We start from the raw sequence: 22,311 nt of genomic DNA, 5'->3' as shown, positions 1-22,311 counted from the left end.
ACTGTATGCATGTATTACTAGTAGCAAGAACAGAAGCAAAAAAAAAAAAAAAAAAAAAGGAGGAAATGGGTAAATAGATATGAAGGAAAATGCTAGAGAATCCTACTGTCTGCCTACTCTCTACACCCAGCCCCAAACCCTTAACAGTGTGCTCCAATTAATTTTATTTTACTTTCTAGAGAGGTTTATGGTCATCAGAGAAGATACCATCCTCTATTTTTGCTTTTCATTATAATTCACTGCATTATAATTCACAGGTTGCAATATATCAATAAATGAACAATTCCTGATGCCTTTTCTCTTAAATTAAAATTATCAAAATAGAAGATCGTATAATTTTCACCTACGGCAATTGTAGAATCCTTCACACTTTGCTCCTGGAGGGAGAGAGCCATAGGCATTAAAGAAAAAAGGCATTTAATGAATGACTAAAATTTCAGGCTAAACAAGAGAATTTTTCCCATAAGGGAAGTAAAACTGAAAATCTGCAGAGTGCAAATCAAAATTCCTACATCAGGTAAAATATGTGGATCCTGTAAAAAGCGATAGCATTCTTGGAATGGATTTTTTGAGAGAGCTAAATGGATATGCAGCATGTTCACTAAGACCTCTATATCAAAGCAAATAGCTCATCTGCCTCCAAGCTTTATTTACAAAACAATTGGCAAAATTTTACTTATAGCTCTCATTTTACAGAGATTAGGTAACTCCCATGGGTGAAGCAATTTTGTTAATGCTGCTTTTAAACTTTTTTCCTGTATAGTGAAAATTATTCATAAAAGAAAAAGATGAGGAAGGTAAAGAAACTGAAAAGAATGGGGAATAAAAGGGGGAAACAGTGTTGAAGATTAGAGTGAAAATGTTTGGAAGAACAAAAACAATCTTTATGTAAAGTAACTGTAGGTGTATAAACTTGGTAGTCCTAGCGGTTACAGATGAAAAAGTAAGTAATTAGATGCTTATTAGCCCAGAGCTAGCTGAAATATCCACACAACCACTGAATTTACCAGCGAGATTCTCTAAATCTTTCTCATCCACGGATGACAGAGTATCGTCGTCGCCTTCCAGGAGGATCTCGTTTTCTGAGTTCTGATTTCCTAAAGCCTGACTCTTGATGGACTGTTTTCCTTTAGCGAGGATATCTTCATCTGCAGCTGAAATGAAAAGGAAACAAAGCTGTCCATCAGCTCCGAGGAAGAGTACTTTGGCAGAGGGGCAGGGAAGTGAGGTAAGGATAGGTGGCCAACGATGGTCAATCATTTTTACAGAGAGTCATCCACTGTGGGAAAGTGACTGGGATGGCACACATGTTCCTTCTGACAAACGTGATTCCCCAAGCCTAGTCTAATGTTACCTTGAACAAGCACCCTAATCCCATTAAATCTGACCCTTGCACCGCTCACCAAACCATTTATTTACTTACAGTTAGGGCAAGAGAGGGTTCAAAGGCAGCACATTTTGGGGAAATTAGCAGGAAAAATCAGAACCCAGTTTTGGAAACAATACCTACTTGATACTGAGAAATAAGAAAGGCTGGTCATTCCTGCAAATAATGATTATACTGACAAAATATTATGAGATGGTTGGGGAGCGTGGAAAGAAATTTAGACGTAAGAAGGGTCAGAGCTAAGAGGGATCCAAAGCCAATGAGGATATAAGCCCAATACTGAAGCCACAGCTGACATCAAAAAAGCTGTAACTCCAATCCTCCCTCCTGCCTTCATGTTGCCCTTGCCCACATTTCAGCCCACCCGGACCCCCACGTCACCTTTATATAAATATCCAAGAGTAAGACACTGTGGAAACTAAGTGGCGGCTCAAACACTACCTCCTCCGTGTGTTTAGACTAAAAGGCTAAGACACCCCGGGGGCAAACATAACAGAAAGCTTGGGAGGAGAGGTGTCTGAGCAGTCTTATAGGGCCTGAACTGGAGCAGCCTGTGGGGAGCAGCAACACCAGACTCTCACCATTGTGACAAGGCAGTCAGAAAGGAGAGGAAAGAGGAAAACGATACACCAAATCTAGGAAACGAAGAAGCTCTGTGGAGCACCTACAGCCAACGACTGAACCAAAAAGAGGAGCAAAGGTGCAGCTGAATGGAGAAAACACTGAAACTCAAAATTCTGCCTTCAACACCCTGTATTCCTCCTCAGGGTAACTCCCACTGCTTTGAGCAGCTTTCTCCTTCTGAAATACATAAAAACAGATACTAAATTCTGGATTGTAATTTTTAAAAACTCACAGCGGTTATATAAGGAAAAGTTTAGAATCTTTGCTGCACTACTGATATTCCCGGGTTTCCAGCTAGGGAAATCCAGGAGGCAAAGCACCTGATCCACCCAGGCAGTAGCTATTGATATGGAAATCAGATGGCTAGCGAGGCTTTTTTGCTCCATTGCAGTTTCTGCCTAGGCATTAGGGCCCAAACCCAGAAAGGATACTGTCTGCAGTAACATGACTAATATTTATCTATACAATTTTTTCTAAATAAACTACATGTATGATATTGAATGTTTTGATGAATCAAAGCTTCATTGATTTTAATAGGTAGGATTATGGATAACAAAAGCAAAAGTTTATTTTTATCATATTTATTGTGAGTTCACAATGTATATCATTTATGTACAATACTAATGTCGCTACTTTAAAAGAAAATAGTGGTTTCATATTAAGTAGGGAAGTCATGGGAAGAAACTCTCTATATTTAGCTTTAAATACCCTCCATGGGTAAATCAAATTTTATTTTCCTTCATACCCACAAATAACAAGCATAGTGCGCCATACACATATGACAGTCTCAATAAATATTTTTTAAAAATTAAAAGTATCTAACTAAAATGCCTTTACTTTTTAAGCCACAAAGAAATATACCCAAAACCCCCTAATTTTTTGGAAAATAGCATTAAGTTGTTATATAATTGTTTATGTTTCATATATTTGTATTTCCTTACTGATGAAATCAATAAACACTCGCCTGAACCCAAACAAGATGTTTTCCAGTTTACTATCAATGTTACTAAAAATAAATTGGTCACTGAGATAGACAAGAGAAATCACTATCTTCTAATTTTCTTATAAAGCAAATCATGATAAATTAACAATTGCCAATCAGATATTACTACAAAATCAATGCTACATTCTCTTTTTCTAGATTTGCAGTTCCTTCTTCAATGCATTAATAATATTACTAGCAATAATAATGCTAATACTAAAATAACACTTAACATGTGCCGGGGGAATGTTCAAAACACTTCACTTATTTAATTCATAGAATTCTCATAAACCCCTGCTAATTTCACCTTTTCAGATGGATAAACAGGCTCAGAGAGGCTATATAATTTGCCCAACACAACACAGCTAGTGAAAAGTAGAGTCAGGATTGAAATCCAAGCATTATGGTACCAGTATCTTAACCACTATACAAATATCAGTGTATACATAATTTATAAATTAGTTTAGTAATTCTTGTTTCTCATAGTTCCCTCTTTCAACTTAACCTTAAGTGAAAATTATAATAAACAATACAAAAATATTAATTTGCAAACCTAAATTTGATGAGCATATGACAAACACATCAGAAAACAACCAAATCCAATATCTTGTTCATTACTATATGATTATTACCATACATGTCCTGAAGTACACGTAAACCAAGCTTACTTCGGGGGTCAGGGGATAGGGAGGAAAAAAGCTCTCTAATCTGCAAACATTTACAAAAAATGAGAGTAGCCAAGTAGCAATATGCAGTGGTTTAAAATAACTCAGTAAATGAATTCATTCATTTAAATGACCACAAAATATAATTTGTTATCCCATCCAACTGGAACTTAAAATTTTTTTAATATGTTCTCATCATACTGACATATACTAAAACAAAATAACTTTTGAATTAAATAAAATTTTATGAAAAATTTTTGAAGTACTATAAGTCTACTATATGCATACAAACACCCACTTTAATTTATTTATTTACTTATTTTTACAAGCTCAGATTCTGGAATTGTTCAACCTCAACTGAAAAACCTCTTGTCATGGAAAATATGCAGCTTACTGATATTTAGAATGGTTTTCCTGTAATTAACTCCCCCTTGAGGATTTTAAGTTAGCAGCAGTAAAATTACCAACAGTACTCTAACACACACCACATGCGCTGGTGTTCAATTCTCAGTGGTCTAATAGCTCTCTGCTAAAGAACTTTTTTTTTTGTTTCAAAATTAGAACAAAACTATCCCAAGCATAAAATAAAAGATAATTATCATGTTTATATGTGCTGGGGAAAGTGTATTTTTAACTTCTGTTTGCCTTACTTCAATCAATCATTAAAACCAGTACCAACTGTTTTGATATTTTTTGTGAGTATATTCCACACTAGTATGAAAAGTTTAATTGGATGAAGTTAGAATACACTTCTGGTTCCATTTCAAAGCTTAATTCAGATCTTTGCGGCTAATAAAATTATTACCAAACATGATAACTATTTAAATTTTTCATTTCACTACTAACATTACTTTCATGTAGTCTCACATTTTATTCTGGTTTAATATTTACCCTAACTTGATAACTAAACTGCAATTGTTACATAAAACTGGAGAAATCTGTCAAAAATACTTTCTTTGAAACATGACTTGATTCACTGAAGCTAAGAGCAATGAGAGGGCTCAGAGAAAGACTGGTCCTCAAAATGTAAAGTTCAAGTTCTTTAGAGCTAGCCCTAGGCATGAGTTGATTTACCTATGCAACACAAACTAGCTAAGTAAAATTAAAACAAATAGAATACAGAAAACTATTCCACCTATGACATATAACCCCCTTTAAAAGGCCACTGTACCAGTGAAATAGAATCAACAATACTCCGTATTACAGTAAAAGAAGTTTATATATTAAGAATTAACCATTTAAAAAAATTACTACTGGAATAACAAAATGACCTTAAGTGTAAAAAAAAAAAAATGAATATGGGTATTCATTTAATGTGATTTGGAGTACCTATAACTGCTTATTCTGAACAAGACAATTAAGGAATATCTTATACACAACTACTATCCGAAACTTTATAGTTTATGCAATTTCCAAAGGGTTCCAAGTCAAGACAATTTATTCTAGAAACATTAGTGAAACTACAAAACCATCTAATTAGGAGATTAAGAGAAAAGCCAAGCTCATCTCCTAATGATCATGGGTTCCTCAAAAGTTTTAGTTACAGAACCTAATATATGTTGATCCTAAAAAGGAAGCAAAAGTATCTGACATTCTTGAGGTTATGAGAGAATGGTATGATTTCAGATCTTTATATGATCTGTCATCCCAAGAAAACCAGATGAGTTACTTGTATCATTTGATATGATTACAAGATACTTCTGAAACTATATTAAATTTTCCTTATATATTTCTATTAGTGAAATGTATTTCTATTATTTCATCTACAAAATGAAAATCCATTGAATTCAATAGGATTCTACTGCTAAATTGTTTTATTATTTGAATTAAAACCAATCTTTCCACCAACTTAAAATATTTTTTACACAGCTTTAGTTTAAATGTAAAGTTCTCATTATATTTAACAATGAATTCTAGAAGACTGTATAGCATTTCAATACGAAAATCTTGATTAGTCAGTTAACTTGGGCTTTAGTCCAATATCTACCAAGAATTATGTGGCTTTTTGTTTCCTCAGTTTCCTTATATATAAAGAATAAAGTTAGAATAGACTAGCCTTTGGTTCTTTCCAGATCTAAAATGCTCTGATAATAAATAACTGACAAACTGGCCCCTGTGCATTAGGAGAATGTTACAAATCATTACAACTAATTTCTAATAAATTTTAAACTATAAAATGCAAGAAAGTGCCCTCAAGAATCAAGTACCCACCTTTGCTTGCTGCTAATTTCCATAAAGAATATTTGATAATAAGAGGAAGTATTAATTTTAATTTAAAAATATGACTTAGTTTCTGCAAAGTTAAAGAAATCTCCCATTACAAAATGACTTTTATAAATAACCACTTTGGAGGGTCTCTCTTTGAAAAATTACCTAAGGCCCTTTTCCCCAAGCAAGTTAATGTGAACTTGGGAAGGGCAATTAAATTGTCAGAATTAAAAAATTTGTTTTTAACTAGAAGGTAGCCAGAAGTAGAGTCATGGGGCTAGTATCGATTGCCCGAACAGAGAACATCACTCTTTAGGTATTTACTCTGCCACCTTTACACCAGAGGCTTTCCTTCAAATCAAATCAATCTATAAAAAAGATGGCTCTTACTACTAAAATACATAACTAATCTCCAACGGCATTTCTATTTAGATGTTTCCCTTTGATAACAATAACATAGTTCATGATGTTTTAAGATTCTGCATTAAACAACATCCAGTCTCTTTAGTTAAATCAATTATAAATAAAGGTGAGAAGTCTTGAAAACAATCTAAAACTGACACTTTATCCTCAGTAATATCTATTTTAAATATTCAAATTCAACACTGAAGCATAGTATTTATCCATGCTAAATTCTGTAATTTCAACTGTTTCTTGATCACATTAACTGTTTTGTTTTGCTAACTTGATTTTTAATGCTTATTTTCATTAGCTTATTTATTTATTAAGTTAAGGCTAAAGAACAAGAATTTCATAATTAACACAAAATTAAAATTGAGTGTCAACTACAAGATACTTTAATAAAATACTAAAAAATTAAGTTCTTGGCTTATATAATGAATTAGCATAAATTATGCTGACATGAAACTATACCACTGTATAATCTACATGCTGTTTGTAAATTGTCTAATAATTTATTATTTAAAATTAAAAGTATATACAAAATATGACAAAAGACCTGTATCTTTTATCAAAAAGATGTTATCTTTTATTTTTTGATAGGACATATCTCCTTAATTGGCAGATCACTGAAGCAGCTTCTACACATTTAGCTTTTTAAAAAATACATTTCAAGTTTAAATTTTTGTTTTTAATCTTTTGAAGTATTTTAAATACTAATCATTGTAAAATTCATGTAGAATATTGTCAAATAAGATGGAATTACATAAAATGCTTAATTTTACTTCTCTCTCTAAATGTAATGAATTAATATTATATTAACCTTTCAATTAGTATTTAGAGTAATTAGAGTGAAATCTGCTTCCATGCAGGATAAGAAAAAAGTCTTAAATGACAGTAAGCATTGCTAATAAATATTTTTTGGCCAGCTTCTTAGCGTTAAAAAAGTTCAAATAAAAAAAAAAGTTCACATATTATTTTAAAAGGCAAAGTTTAATAATAGTAAAATCCAAATTTATTCATTATGAAAAATTCTGCAATTCCCAAAATGGTTGCATGTACTATTTTTGATAAAGATGGATGTTAATAAGCTGTATATTACACCTATACAACAAATTTTAAATCCAGTTACTAATGATTCTTTCGAATAAAAAATGTATGCCTATGTATAATTTTAGAAAACAAGTCTCCCTCTCAAGGTATAAAAAAGGAAATATTTTCATGAAAACATTTTTATTGTCACTGACAGACTTTAGGCTTCACAACTCAATGTTAAATGACAGTTTAGAAGACAAAAAGATACTTATTAAATTAAATTAAAGTGCACATGGTAGCATCTGTTTCACTGAAAAGTATAAAACTGCAAAATTAAGCTGATTTTTTTCAGTGTAAAAATCATTAGCCAAAAGGCGTAAAAAAGAAAGGAGAAAATAAATATAATTCTAGAATCTATAGCACCACATAAAAAGCACATGAACCCTAAAAGCAAAAGTGGCCTAATTAATTCTACATCTTATTTCTCCTTCCCCACCTCCTGTAGTTGAAGATGTAGGGCCCTCAGACTATTATTGCTTTTAGATCACTTTGTTATTGACTATTCTCTGTATGATCATTTATTTTAAAGGACTGATGTCACATTTGGTGTTATATCTGATGACATATTGTGGACATTTTCTTCCAGAAATGGCTCTTTAAGGCTGAGTGCAAGAGGTTAAGCTGCCTGACTGAGGCCAAACCTAAGATCACAGACTTTTAATCTAAATTCCTAATATCCTTACTGAACGTAATTTAACAATTATTTTGTATACTACATACTATCATTTAACCATAAACTGCTGCATGTTAAACCAATACCTTGAAAAAAGGGAATTAAAACTATTTATCTTATTAAAAATAACCAATTTATATTTTATAAAATCAAGATTATTTTAATGTAGAAAGGAGCTTTTCCCCCTAAATAATCGACGTATCTTAAATGGCTTTCAAAAGTTAAAAAATATTAAGTGAAACCCTCTGATCAAAGAGAATACATTATTAAATCCAAAGGACTTTTTCAGTTTTCTCCAATTTGCTCATCAGGCTTCTGTCTAATCTGAATCATAGTGATATGCATTATATCAAAAAAAGGGGAAAATGTTTTGTTAAGCTCTGATAACAGGATGATGCAGAACAGGAACATATGAAAATAATGTCTATTCTCTTTTTCCAGGAGCCATCTATCACAACCAACTACAAATCAAGGCTCAGAAAGTATCTAGGCACTTGGACATTTATTACCATCTCTCCCACTTCATAATCTCATGCTAAAGTACCATAGTTGAGGGAAAATCATATACCCACAACAGAACCTAGGAACCTATTTGGTTTGTAAATGCTGTCTTTCTGATATTCATGGATTTAAGGCAGGCGTCCTGGATTAATTTACTCAAAGCTGAATGTGTCAGTTAAAAAAAGAAATATTTTATCTTCCCACTCTGAAACAAAGGGTCTATGTTAAGTAAGTTTTGCATGTGTAACATAATAAATAAATATACTTGACATCATAATTTAATAGGACCTTTCGCTGACTATAAAAAATTTAACTTCTCTTTCTGGGGTGAATAACTATGAAATGTAGTATGGACCATTTTACAGTGCCTTGTAATAATGAAGTTATGCTCTTCATTACCAAGTACTGTACCTGCTGCTATTGGCAAGGAGTGGTTTATACACTGACCATGTTCCACGGCTGTTTTTAGTGTCGCTTCAGGATGTGTCGATCCTAGAGGGTTACGCACAAATCGTCGCCGGCGCCGCAAGTCATCTTCCCAGTAGTCAAGGCGCCAGAACTCACGAGGACGACTACAATGAAACAGAGAAGCCACATATGTTAGCAATTATCAAACAGCGTGGTAGCACTGAATTTCTGCATAAAGCTCTCCTTGTTTGCTCTGCCTTTTTTTCCCCCTCCCCTTCCTCTTAATTCTCCCTCCACCTCACACTCCCCTTTTCTGCAATCTTTAACTTAGGTATGTCCTTGAAAATAACAATATCACCTTGCAGTCTAAGGAACTCCTTTTCCTTTTTCTTGGAAGGTGAAATGAGCACTAAATACATCATTTTAAAATGAATTGCTGACAGTGTGATCAGTTTCCCCACACTCTAGTGGCATGTGCTCTGATTTCAGCCTCATTTCAGCCTCAGCAGGGCACCTTTCTCTGTGGCTGCATTTATAAACCAGAATAGGGAAAAGGCTATTATAAATATGGTATAGCATTACCTATATTAATCAAAGTCTGTCCCCCTTCATTTTTCTTCCTAATTTGTGCCTTTTTGCACAAGGTCAGTAAATCATACCATGAATTCTTGGTCCAGAAAGTGTTAACTTTAATGAATATCTCAGTTACATGGTTATGTATGTGATAATAAAATATTACTCTGTTTAGATGTGCAGGAATTTAATTAAAATAATCTCTTAAAATATTCATTACATTTAGCCCCTGAGGCTTAGAACAACACAAGAAAATGCATTTCTTTTCCATTTACTGTTTTTAAATAAACCATTCCTATAGAGTGAAATAGCAATCTATTTTCAAGCAAATCAGATTGGATTTCTGTTTTATGTAGCCTGTTTTTATATTTAATTAAAAACTACATGCTATATGATGTGCAATAATTGCTATATCAAAAGCATACTTTTGGAAATGTATTTTTTAAAGGGTTCTACTATATTTTCCCCAATTATGTAGATCTTTTATATGGTAATATATAAATGTCAACTTTCTCTCCTATTAACTAATCATAATCTAGCATGCTGGAAAATATTTTATAAGAAAAACACTAATATGAAGTTTTTTCAGTTACAGTAAAAAAAAAAACCTGCAGAATACATGTATTCACTAAAGATACACAGCATGAAAGCTTGTAAGCTTTAATAACAAAAAAATTTGTAATCAAAACTTCTGTAAGGAATGACTAATGCAAAACTAAAGTGCACTTGTATTTCATGAGCTAATAAAATTGTACCTGTCAGCTTTGACATATTAGTCTTGACCAATTGACAGTTCCAAAATACCCACTTAAAAGTTACTCTTATTTTGATGTTTCAGAGATGCTACCTTTAGAAATTCAAAATCTGTAAATAAGTACTTTACTAATTAAAAATTATCTCAGACTAAAAAAAATTATCTCAGACTAACAAAAGCATAAACAACTAACAGTACATTATTTGAAGAAAATATTTTTAGAAAAATAACAGCAATCCAATTTTTTTTTTCTGAGAAAGCTGGGGACACAATGAGAACATCAAAAATTTCCTTTGTTGATTCTGACCATGCATAAAGGAGATACAATGTAACCAAAATGGAATACAAAAAAGGTGTAAGAATTGCAGTCCTCAAAGAGAAAGATTAAAAGCTCTTTTATTCTTCTTTCTTATTTTGCTGTCTACGTTTTAAATGGTAATTATTATAATACCATTTAAAAATAACTAAGAAGCACCTACAGTGTACACATAGAAGGAAAACACAACAGTTGTTTGAACTCAATTAATAAAATAAAATTCTCCTTAGGTGAAAGGCAAAAAGACGGTACACAGATGGCTACGTGTATGGCTTTGATAGTCATGGAGCTTGGATAGGCACTCCATCATTCTGCCTACCTACATTTATCTGTTAAAATTATTATCAAATATCAGCCAGGATGCAGTCGTGAATCACAGGCTGCTCCTCGTCTTCAGGGGAATGATACAATGAGGGGTCTATTCATCAGTGCGGCAATCGGCACAAGTAATTAGTTCCCTAGACTGAGATCTCCTACAAAGCCTATTTCATTCAGCACCACAAACATATGACGATGTAAAGCTAATGAAAGCTGCTAAAATTTGTTAACCTTTTCTGCCATCAATCCTTCTAATATTCTATGCTTCAGTATTATGCAAAGGTGGTGAATTATTAATTTGTCATTCATCCATCCTTCTGAATTTTGAGTCAAATTAAATGATGTCATTTTTCTTGATAACAATTAAAAGTATAAGAGATGTTAAGCTCCTATTATAAAATTATTACTAAATTAGGTAACAATACATTCTAGTATAATGCATGAGGGTGAAGTCAAATCCAACAGCTATTAAAGCATGTGTGTGATATTTTTTGTCATATAGTAGAAAAAACAGAATTATAACATCATTCACAAATTAACAAGTAACCCAAAGACAATATGTATAAGAATAATAACTAAAATTAGGAAGAAATAGAACTATGATATTTATGTTTTGTGCTCTTTGATACTAACCAAAAATGTTCATAATGCGTGACCTTTGGCTGATACAAAGGTACCAATGTATCAGGAACTGAGAATTTGTTCATACAGTAGAAAAAAATTTAAGGTAAGTTTCATCTTCATATCTAAATGTAATACCAAAAATTTTTTAAATACTTAGATACAGTCCAAAAAAAAAATAAAGAACTTTATACCTCAGCATGATAATGTTTACAATATCCTGAAGCTTTATCTCACACTACCTTTCTCAATACAAGTAGTCTACCTCCTGTAAACAACAATTTAAAATAACCTGAAGATAAAGCAAAAATCACTTATTTCAGAACACAGATCTAGAATGTGTTACAAAAATCATCCTAGAGCCCCAAAATTTCAATACATTTTCTTGAGAGTCTTTCCATTATAAAGCACCACTCCAGGTGATATAGGATACAAACCCTCAAGAAACTTACTCATAATGGAGTAGCTATTAGCCTTATCTGGAAAAAAATTGCATTTATCATCCAATTTCTGATGCTAAGAGTAATACATATTCTTCGGGAAAAAAAGTCATACTTACTTTTTTTCGATAAGGGTAATTACTAGCATGTTTAAAGTCATTTACATAGAAATAGACCTAGGCTTAAATATTCAGAGTTTTATCCCCCAATCCTGCTCTCTCCAATAATATAGTATTAAGTTTCATCACTGAAAAAATGAGGCTTGCTTTGTCATTTTAGAACAGTATTGGAAAGGGGGAATGTATAGGTTTCAATCACCAACTATACTATAAGAAGCAGGCTCCATACAGGGAGCCCGATGTGGGACTTGATCCTGAGGCTGCAGGATCATGTCATGAGCCAAAGCCCAATGGCTGAGTCACCCAGGTGTCCCAGAGACTTCACTCTCATTTAAGCAATACTTCTACCCCTTCCTAAAAGCCCTTTGTAGGAGAAAACAGGATAAGAAGTTAACAAATTTGGTATAATCAAGGCAAGTGTCTTCCCATAAGGTCATAAACTAACTAAATAAGTTATTGTATATTTTTTGGTGTTATCACCAATGATATAGATGGAAAAATTTTAAAAACGTGAAGTATGGGGAAACCAACTGTTGATCAAATACAAGCATGGGTAAGATGAGAAACTATGTATCCTGAGAATTTACAAATATACATATATATATATGGATCACTGTATACCTTTATACATATGCACCGATCTAAAAAAATTATATTAATATGATACCACGTCACAAGCTTAGCCTATATCCATTTATACTAATAATTAAAACAAAGATTCCCCAAAAGTAATCAAATTAAGGATGTGGGGCTAGGTCACATAACATTTAGAAATAAAGCCTTCTGTATAAAGGTGCTATAGTTAGGTCCCCTATTAGCACACCCTCCAAGTACTAAAATCTTTAATAGAAATACACGTCTTTGAAAAGTTGTGGATGACATGAAAATTAAATGTTCTACCTTTTCTTTCTAATGATTTCCCCCAATTTTTTTTTACCTAATTTCAAAGTCTGAGATTAAATTTACAATAAAAGTATAATTGTCTTTTTTTTTTTAAAGATTTTGTTTATTTATTCATTGAGACACAGGAAGAGAGAGAGAGAGGCAGAGACACAGAGGGAGAAGCAGGCTCCATGCAGGAAGCCTGATGTGGGACTGGATCCTGGGTCTCCAGGATCACACCCCAGGCTGCAGGCGGCGCTAACCACTGCGGCACCGGGGCTGCCCAATTATAAGTGTGAGTCATCTAATTATTTTTATACTTAAAAAAACCCTTCACATGTGTTTGTATACACATACCTTTAGCATATCGTTAAAATCTACATAAAAATATAAAAAACAATGTCATTTTAATATACAGAATATGTATTTTGTTCTACAAGAACAGAATCAAATAGATTGTTGAAGTATATCTTACAGAGAAATACAACTCAAGCATTAATAGGTAGTCTATTAATTCCCTTTCTGAGCTCCAATGTGATTAGTGATCTGATGAAGGAAAACAATTAAGTATGACCCAAATGAGAATCAGATGGAAAAGACAGAAGTAAAAGAGAGAACCAATAACTAAGGTATGATACACTTTCTTCCTCTAATAGTTAAATGGCTCAATTATAAATAACCTATTATTTTTCACATGTAAATTATAAGACTTCGAGTTCAGGGTTTTTTTGTTTGTTTGTTTTGTTTTTTGTTTTGTTTTGTTTTGTTTTGTAAAGTGTAACTTTTCATGGGGTGGGGATGGCTCCGCCATCAATTACATCAATAACAATGTACAAATGGGTGAATATTGCAACAGAATCCTAAAATATTTCTAATAACGATGACTTATTCACCTTGAGCAGATGTTAGGAATACAAGGATTATTAAGATATTCTCCTGGCCTCATGGGGAAGACAGATGTGAAAGTAAATGAGAATTCCAAAAAACTGGGTGCAATAGAGCAGAGCTCTATTAAATGGCTACTAAACTGCACAACTCCAGGGGGCAGTGATTGCATCAAAATTTTTATAAATGGCACTCCTGGATTTGTGCAATGCTCATTTTGGTTTTCTATATGAACACCCTTGAGAATGATAGGGTGCTATAAAAGCAGCTTATGTTTTTCCTGCTCCATACTATGCTCAGGCTCCTTTCTTTTTTTTTTTTTTTTTATCCAAGTTTAGACAAGGAAACTGCTTAAAGAATTTTATTTGTGGGGATCCCTGGGTGGCTCAGCGGTTTAGTGCCTGCCTTTGGCCCAAGGCCTGATCCTGGAGTCCTGAGTCGGGCTCCGGGCATGGAGCCTGCTTCTCCCTTCTCCTGTGTCTCTGCCTCTCCCCCTCCCATTCTCTCTCTCATAAATAAATAAATAAATAAATCTTTAAAAAAAAAAAAAAAGGAATTTTATTTGTGAGTTAAACATGTTACAGTGAAGGACGCAGGACCCGTCCTCCCAAGCCTGTGTCCATATATGGGACTGAACTTTGTGTTGTGATACAAAGAGTTCAAATAAACTACAAAAGTGAAATATAAGTCATTGCATATGTGGGACAAAAGGAAGGGCTATAGTCCATGGTTAACTGGAGGACAGGGTGAGGTCAGGCTCCTTTCTTTCTTTCCCAGAGTTAACATTGGGGAAAGAGAACAGAATAAGTCCCTTTCGATGCTATCAGTAGCAGAAAAGGTATTTAGACCAGGACTAATAAGCACATTGTCAAAAAGTCAAAAAACAGACAAAACTGAATACACAGAATAAAGCAATCAAGGACAAAAGGAAAACATTAGTATTTATTTCACTGAAGTCATTAAGTTCATATTGATTTATTAAAGTAGATGATTTTTTATATTATTCTATTAAAGTAAAATAGTGTTAATTATTAAAAGCAGTGGTAGCTACATATGTATTCCAATTATCCCATAACCTAAAGCTGACACTTACTCAAATTAGTCAGATATATTCTTTGTCTGCCATCTTACTGTTGTGTCATTTTAATGTAACTTGGGTCTATATCAATAAAAGAATGCTAGTTTTAAAAAGAATAACTGTCACAATGCAATTATATTAGAAAAATTTCCCATTTTCCATCTAACCCACTTCTTGTGACAATACCTGATAAATCTTGATAGCCTTAACAAAAGTCAGCAATAAATTCTTCTGGCTACAGAAAAGTTCTAAATCTTACACAATTTTAGTACTTCATATCTTGTTCTAAAATTTTTATATTACCTGTTTTTAAAATTCCTATAACCGGTTTACTTTCATTTTTATATTTTTAGATGAAAAATTCGTCCTAGATATTAGCTACAAGTTAAACAAATGGTAACCTCTAAAAAGGAGTAAACATTTTCAGTGTACTGTCAGCTAGAAGATGAAAGTGCTTAAGTTCTAGAAGGGTTTCACTTTCTGCATAAATCTTGGTGAAATAATGTTCAGGTACTATAGGGCATCATACAATATAAAAGAATGCTTTATCTCACAAACTGAAATTCGCTGTGCCTTCATGCAGATAGACAGAAAGAATATTACCTAAAACCAAGAACCAACTATAAATCAAATGGCAGTGATCTATGCACTGTGCTGTCTTAATGAAAAGAAAAGAAAAAACAAAACACACAAAAAAACTTTTCAACTACTTGGATCAAAAAGGAGACACCTTCTAAAGCAGAATTATTTCTTTATTGAGCCTCATATAGAGATTTGATATTATATAAAGTCACTAGAGAATTGCATATACTATTTAATTATGGAAAATTATATTTCATGTAATTATGAATTTCTGCATGGTACTATTCAATGTATTATATTCTTTTAGCTTTTATAAACATTTAGACACTCATATTCAATTAGTTATTTAGAATAATTTACAAAAACATAATACTGCAACAAGGTCAATTTTTTAAGAAAAAATCCCACACTTTTCCTGGCTGCTGTTAGTCTATTAGTCATTTCTTTATTCACTTAGCATTTTTAACCAGGAAGCACAGTTATAAGAAAATAAAAATCTAGTGTAAATTATACTACAAATTAAAACTCTAACAAAAGATAAATGAAAAAAACTTAAAAAAAAAACTTTAAGTAAATGATGTTGTTTAATACTAGAAGCCCTAAAACTCACCTCTACTATTTAGACAAATCTGATCTATTTTCCCCAAAAATCTGATTCAAAAAAATAGTAATTCACCAAACATCTATTTAGTGCCAACTATCACCATCCTTGGTACATCCATATGAATAATGCTTTTATAATTTTTTATGTTATAACCAAAACACTAAAATCATCAAATATCAAAAACAATACAACTATAAAATAGAAAAAATTTATTGCATTTGGCTACTCTGTGCTAGACATCATGCTCTTTTATTTTATTTTATTTTTTATATATTTTTTTAAGATTTTATTTATTTATTCAGATAGAGAGAGAGAGAGAGGCAGAGACACAGGCAGAGGGAGAAGCAGGCTCCATGCCGGGAGCCCGACGCGGGACTCGATCCCGGGACTCCAGGATCACGCCCTGGGCCGAAGGCAGGCGCCAAACTGCTGAGCCACCCAGGGATCCCCCATCATGCTCTTTTATACACATTATTACCAAACTTCATAGGAGCCCTGCCAAAATAGTTATTTTCACCTTAAAGATGAAGACACAAAGTCTTGCCCATTAGTAGTAAGTAATAAGCCTATGAACTTCAAAGCCAATGTGCTTTTCACATGACATTTCCTCTAGAAATGCAGTGGATACTATTTAGTTATGATCAAAGTACTAATTAACCCTGCCCGAGAGGATTATTTCATGAAGGTTTTAATGAGAAATTATTTTGTAAGTTCCATGAAGACAAGAGTTTGTGTCTATCTAATTCACTGACCAAACACAGTAACTGAAACGAAGCAGGCACTTAATAAATAACCAATTAAATAACAAGCTGACTTTTTAAAAGAATTTAAATGATAAACGGGAGTCTGCTGGACAAAATGGAAAGGGCATTCGAAGCAGAAGAAAGAGCACAGAAGATGGCATAAACACATAAAAAGGCACCCTTATCTTACAAAGTTTGGGTAACAAAGGTCATTTCAAGGCAGCCTCAGAGTGGCAAAAGCTAAGGTAGGAAACATAGGTTTAGAACCAGATTTCAAAAGGCCTTGTATAATTAACCAAAGTAGTTATCTTTACATCTTATAGTCAACAAGTTTTCTCAATAGAGGACTAATATGCTCAGCCTTTTAGGTTACATGGCAACAATATAAAAAAAAGAGAGGGGGGATAGAGCCTAAGGCTAAGATTCAAGAAACCTCTCTCAAGTGGGATAGGTAAGATTTGGTGAGACATTCAATATGGAAGGGTGAGGAAAAAGGAGATAATGAGAACAAAATTGAGGCTTGTGACAAAGGAGCCATGAGGGGATAAAGATGCTATTTAACTGAAACGACACAGGTTAAGTAGGTGTGGTTGGGAGAATAACCATGTCCTGGACACCTAATAACGTCTGGGCAGGTATATCTAAGTAATCACTTTAACTTGAGAATTCAAAAAAGCAGTCTGGGCTAGAGATATGAAATTGGGAGACTGATCAGTGTTGGGAGTTGAGGAATTTAGATATTTATCTAACAAAAATTTACTGAGTGTTCAGTATAAGCTAGGTATGTGCTAGATCCAGAAAAAATTATAATGAAAAGACAGGAAAAAAATGAAAAGGAAATTTAGGAAATTCCAATATTTAAAACATTGCAGAAGAAGAAGTACCACTGAAAGAGAAAAAAGTGTTCCTTACAATCAGTAATAAGGAAACCAAAAGAGCATGGTGCCAAAAAAGACAAAGAAGCAAAGTCTCTTCAAAGCAGTAAGTGGGCAGCAGCAATACTAAATTCTGCATAAAAAAGTTTAGAAGGGTGGAATGACTGGCTGGCTCAGTCAGTGGATGCAACTCTTGATGCTTGGGTTGGGAGTTCAAGCCCCATGTTTGGTGTAGAAATTACCTAAAAATAAAATCTTAAAAAAAATTGCTTAGAAGGATGAAGAGTGAAGGAAAGCTTTAATGTTTTTTTTTTTTTGCGTGTTAAGCTATATAATTTATATGCTATAAAGTTCACCTGCTTAAAGTGTACAATTCAACAGTTTTTAGTATAGAGTTGTGCAACTGTTACCATAATCTAATTTTAGAATATGTTTATTTTTCCCCAAAGAAATCCCAAACCCCATAACAGTTATTTCCCATTTTCCCTTCCATGAGAATAGACATGTAGACAATTTCACAGTATGTAGGGCAGAAGGTAGGTGAATGTGTTCACTCTGGCTTGGATCTCAAATCTGGACCAGTTTTAAAAAGAGACAAATTCTGATTGGTAAAAGGCATTTTTATTCATATTGGAACTATTTGGTGAGCCTAAGATCTATAAGAATACATAATTTTTAAAAAAACATTTCCTGTTATCTCTAAAGTACCAAAGAACTGAATTAACCTTTTTTGTTTTTTAAAGATTTTATTTATTATTTGAGAGAGAAATAGGGAGAGAACAAACAAGAGACGGGGAAGCAGAGGGGGAGGAAGAGGGACAAGCAAGCTTCCTGCACAGCATGGAGCCTGACACCGGCCTCCATCTCAGGACCCCAAGGATCATGACCTGATCCAAAACCAAGAGTCAGATGCTCAACCAACTGAGCCATCCAGGCATCCCAGAACTGAGTTTACCTTTTAAGAGAGACTCCTTAAAATAATCATATTTATATTTAATTCATACTATAAGATACATAATAGCTAAAGTTTTACAGTTATTTATATTAAAGACCAATAATCTTTGTAATTTCTGGATAGGATAAAAAGATATCTTGGCTTCATTTATTGTAAGGGATTTAAAATTAATCACCTTAGTTCTCTCATATACCAGATCTATGACCTCTACATAAATCATTTATCACCTTTGGGCTTCTACTGCCTTACATAAAATAATTTTAACTTGTTTAGCCCACTTTACAGGGCTGTAGTGAGGAATCAAAAGAAATGGGAGTATGTGAAATTGCTTCAACAGTAAAATGCTATATAAATGTATGTTTTTTAGTTAATAACGAAGTGTGCCTACTTCTACATGCCATTACTTGGATAAAAGCACCTGCTTAAAGTGGTATTACCAGTGACTTAAAACATTATTTAAAAATAAAAATATAAAAAAAAAAAAAAAATAAAAATAAAAATATAAGCAAGCCCTGATTACAATGCCCTTAAACAGCCTCTGATAATAATTAGCTCCAAGCCCCTGACAATGATTAGCTTTCTTACTTTAAAGTTTTCCCTATGCTGGACATTTTATAAAAACTGAATACAAAAAAAGAAAAAAACTGAATCATACAATATGTAGAATTTTGTGATTGGCTTCTGTCACTTAAAATGTTTTTGAGGTTCATCCATGTTGTTGGATGTTGTGGCATGTATTAGTACTTCACTCACAATGCATTTTGTTTATCCATTTATGAGTAAACAGATATTTGAATTGTTTCCATTTGAGAGAAGGGAATCTTGGATTTTATAACTAGAAAATTGAGGTACTCACTGGTTACCTACCTAGCATTCGCTTTTCTCCCCTTTCCTCTTTCCTGAGAAGTGCAATTTTCCTAATTATTCTTTCCTAACAATTATAATTTTGCTCAAGCTTTACTTCTCAAATAGTTGGATGATTTGCAGAAAGCTGACTTTAAGCCAACTATGACAATCCTGACATTCTTGCCAGTGATTGGTTCCAGAATCAAGCTTTAAAACAACCACTGCATATTTTTGCCTAGCAATCATTTTTCACCAATCTGAAATGCTAAATTTTTATTCAGTGGTTCAGACAGTAGTTCTTCCTTTCTCCTGATGGGCTGAAACAAGGAAATGTTAGACCCAGTTGCCAGGAGTTATAACACAACCAGGAAGAAGACAGAGTGGGGTAAAAGTTTACCCAGCCAGAACTGGGGAAAACAAATGGAGCTTAAGATCTGCCCCCAAGACCTTACACACTTATACTTTTTTATACTAAAGGATAATATACTTCTTCGTGAATGAAGAAATGAATTTTACTTCATTTAGAGCCAGGTTTTTTATTATGTGCCTTTGAAACCATCTAACAGATACAAGGATTCCTGGTGATGCCATCAGCAATTTGATTACAGTTGTGAAAGGAAAACTAGATAATAATGAATACATGTTTTGGTGGAGATAATACTGACTTTGAAAAAAAAAATTTGACAACGAAAGGAATTAAGGAGGTAGGGTGGTAGTTTAAAGAGGGTAAAGAATATATGTAAGCATGTTTGCAGAGGGAAAATTCAAAGTTCAAAAAAAACCACAAGACTGAAGATGACATGTGGGAGAAGGGCAGTCACAGCACTGTAAAAAGATAGAAGAGGTATGATCCTGTCAACAGAGTGTAACTACCTTGGAAGTGGAGAAAGTCACCTCCTTCTCTGTGGCAAGATGGAAGTATGTAAAATCTCTGTCTCTGTACTTGAATGTGTTTAGGGTTCAAGAGAAGAATAACTGAATCTGATTTTGGCCTGATTATTTCTACTTTCTGTACTCAACAGTAAGTTTGTGACACAAGGATAGAATACTGGGTTAAAAATTAGAAGAGTTGCCTTGAGTATGAAAGAAAACTGATTAAAGGAAGTTTAAGGATGGCTAAGTTGTTATAAAGGAAGGTATAGCTGAGATTGGAAACCATTCATCTAGAGTGACACTAATCTGTACAACTGTGGGATCTGTCCCTCAGCTATACTCAGCAATCTAAGAACAAGACTTAGAGCAGCTAGCAAAACTCAACTCAAGATTTAGGACTGATTTGGCTGGCAGGCCAAAATAAAAAAGGTTAAGGAAAATGAACAGGCTGGTGTGGATGATTGAGTTGGGTAAGAATGGTAAACCGGCGATCTTTTCGGACCTCGATAAATTAATATATGGTTTATTACACATTGATTCATTGAGAAACCCAATTAACCCTGCTTTCCACATCACTAATATTGACGATAATTTGGTCTCCCAATGAATTAATCAATAGGTTTAATTAATCTAGCCCCTTTACTTAATAATATGAGTTTCCAACTTGTACTAAAACATGTCTAGAAAGAAAGAATGGAGGCTTATACTATATTTGAAGACTGTCTTCAGACTCTGATCTATAGGGTCACTCTAGTAAATAGTCATAGAGCTGGACAATGTGCATGCAGAGAACATTCAGAAGTCTCAGAAAGATAGGATCTCATTCTGGTCAGAGGTAGGTTATATTGTACTCCTGGAAAAGAGATGGGAACTAAAGATTACTGATTGCCCACATTATATCAGGCACTCCGGTAAGAATTTTGCATGTGGTCTTGATTCTCAAAACAATCCTTTAAGTTAGGAATATAATCCCAATTTAAAAAGTTAAATCCCAATTTTGCTACTAAGAAACAGAGCTAGAACTCACATCTGTGGCTTTCCATTACCAAAAATTTTTAGTAATGCTACTTCTATGCTGCTGTGGCTGGGATTTTCATATTAAGCTCATTAACAGATTCACTATGACAAATTATTATAAAGTTTAAACACCTCTTTTACAAAATGACAGATTGGAATGGGACCAAAACCTCTTTATAAATTATATGAAAGACTATTATCACACATTATAATAAAGAACAATTGGAAAAATTTTCCAGCATTAGCCTCACCAAAAATTGAAATAGCATGACTTAATATTAGACTGGTAGGGAGAAGGGGGAGGTGATAAAGTGTTTTAAGGCTCTGTTGCTTTTTAACAGATAAGTAAAAGTAAGGTAAATACTAAGTACTGTGTAGTGCAAGTCAGCATTTGAAAACCTTGGGAACTATTAAAATTCACTGAATGTTTTCAGTAGCTCCGACTACTTGCCCCAAATACAGAAGTACTACATAGTTTATAAGCACATCTATGAAGGAATAGCAGAATCAAGAACCACTGCTTTGGCATTTAGGACTTCCATTTCTCTCAAACTCAGGCCTCTATATCACATTTTTGTTGTTGTTAAGATAGTTCATAGGTAAGTTATAAGAAAAGAGAAAAATACAAAATATCAGCTGCCCTAGTAGGACATTTTTATTTTTAAATAAATAATTTAAAGGCTTAAATGCAGCAGCATTATACAATACTTGATGTCTTTAATCCAAAACTCTTAGAAAATATTGGTGAAAGCAAATAACTGATTTTAACTAGCATAAAAGAAATAATATATACTTGCTTTGCAAGCTAGATAAATTAGTGAAAAGTATGTGCTCCTCATCCACAGGGACAAAAGGGCTTATTATGTTACACTTCCAGGTTTTTAAGAC

At 33.3% G+C, this 22,311-nt stretch overlaps 1 protein-coding gene across 1 annotated transcript in view; it reads right to left on the bottom strand.

Moving 5' to 3' along the window:
• Positions 1–22,311, bottom strand: part of LRBA (LPS responsive beige-like anchor protein) — a 730,439-nt gene that overhangs the window by 271,593 nt on the left and 436,535 nt on the right. The window contains 2 exon segments of the mRNA XM_041738215.1: positions 1,008–1,154; positions 8,946–9,106. Of these exon segments, the coding sequence (XP_041594149.1) occupies positions 1,008–1,154; positions 8,946–9,106 (308 nt within the window).

Source organism: Vulpes lagopus, chromosome 23 (assembly GCF_018345385.1).
Source record: "Vulpes lagopus strain Blue_001 chromosome 23, ASM1834538v1, whole genome shotgun sequence".
Lineage (NCBI taxonomy): Eukaryota > Metazoa > Chordata > Mammalia > Carnivora > Canidae > Vulpes > Vulpes lagopus.
The sequence above is the reverse complement of the archived record's forward strand: the minus strand, read 5'-3'. Positions and strand labels throughout refer to the sequence as shown.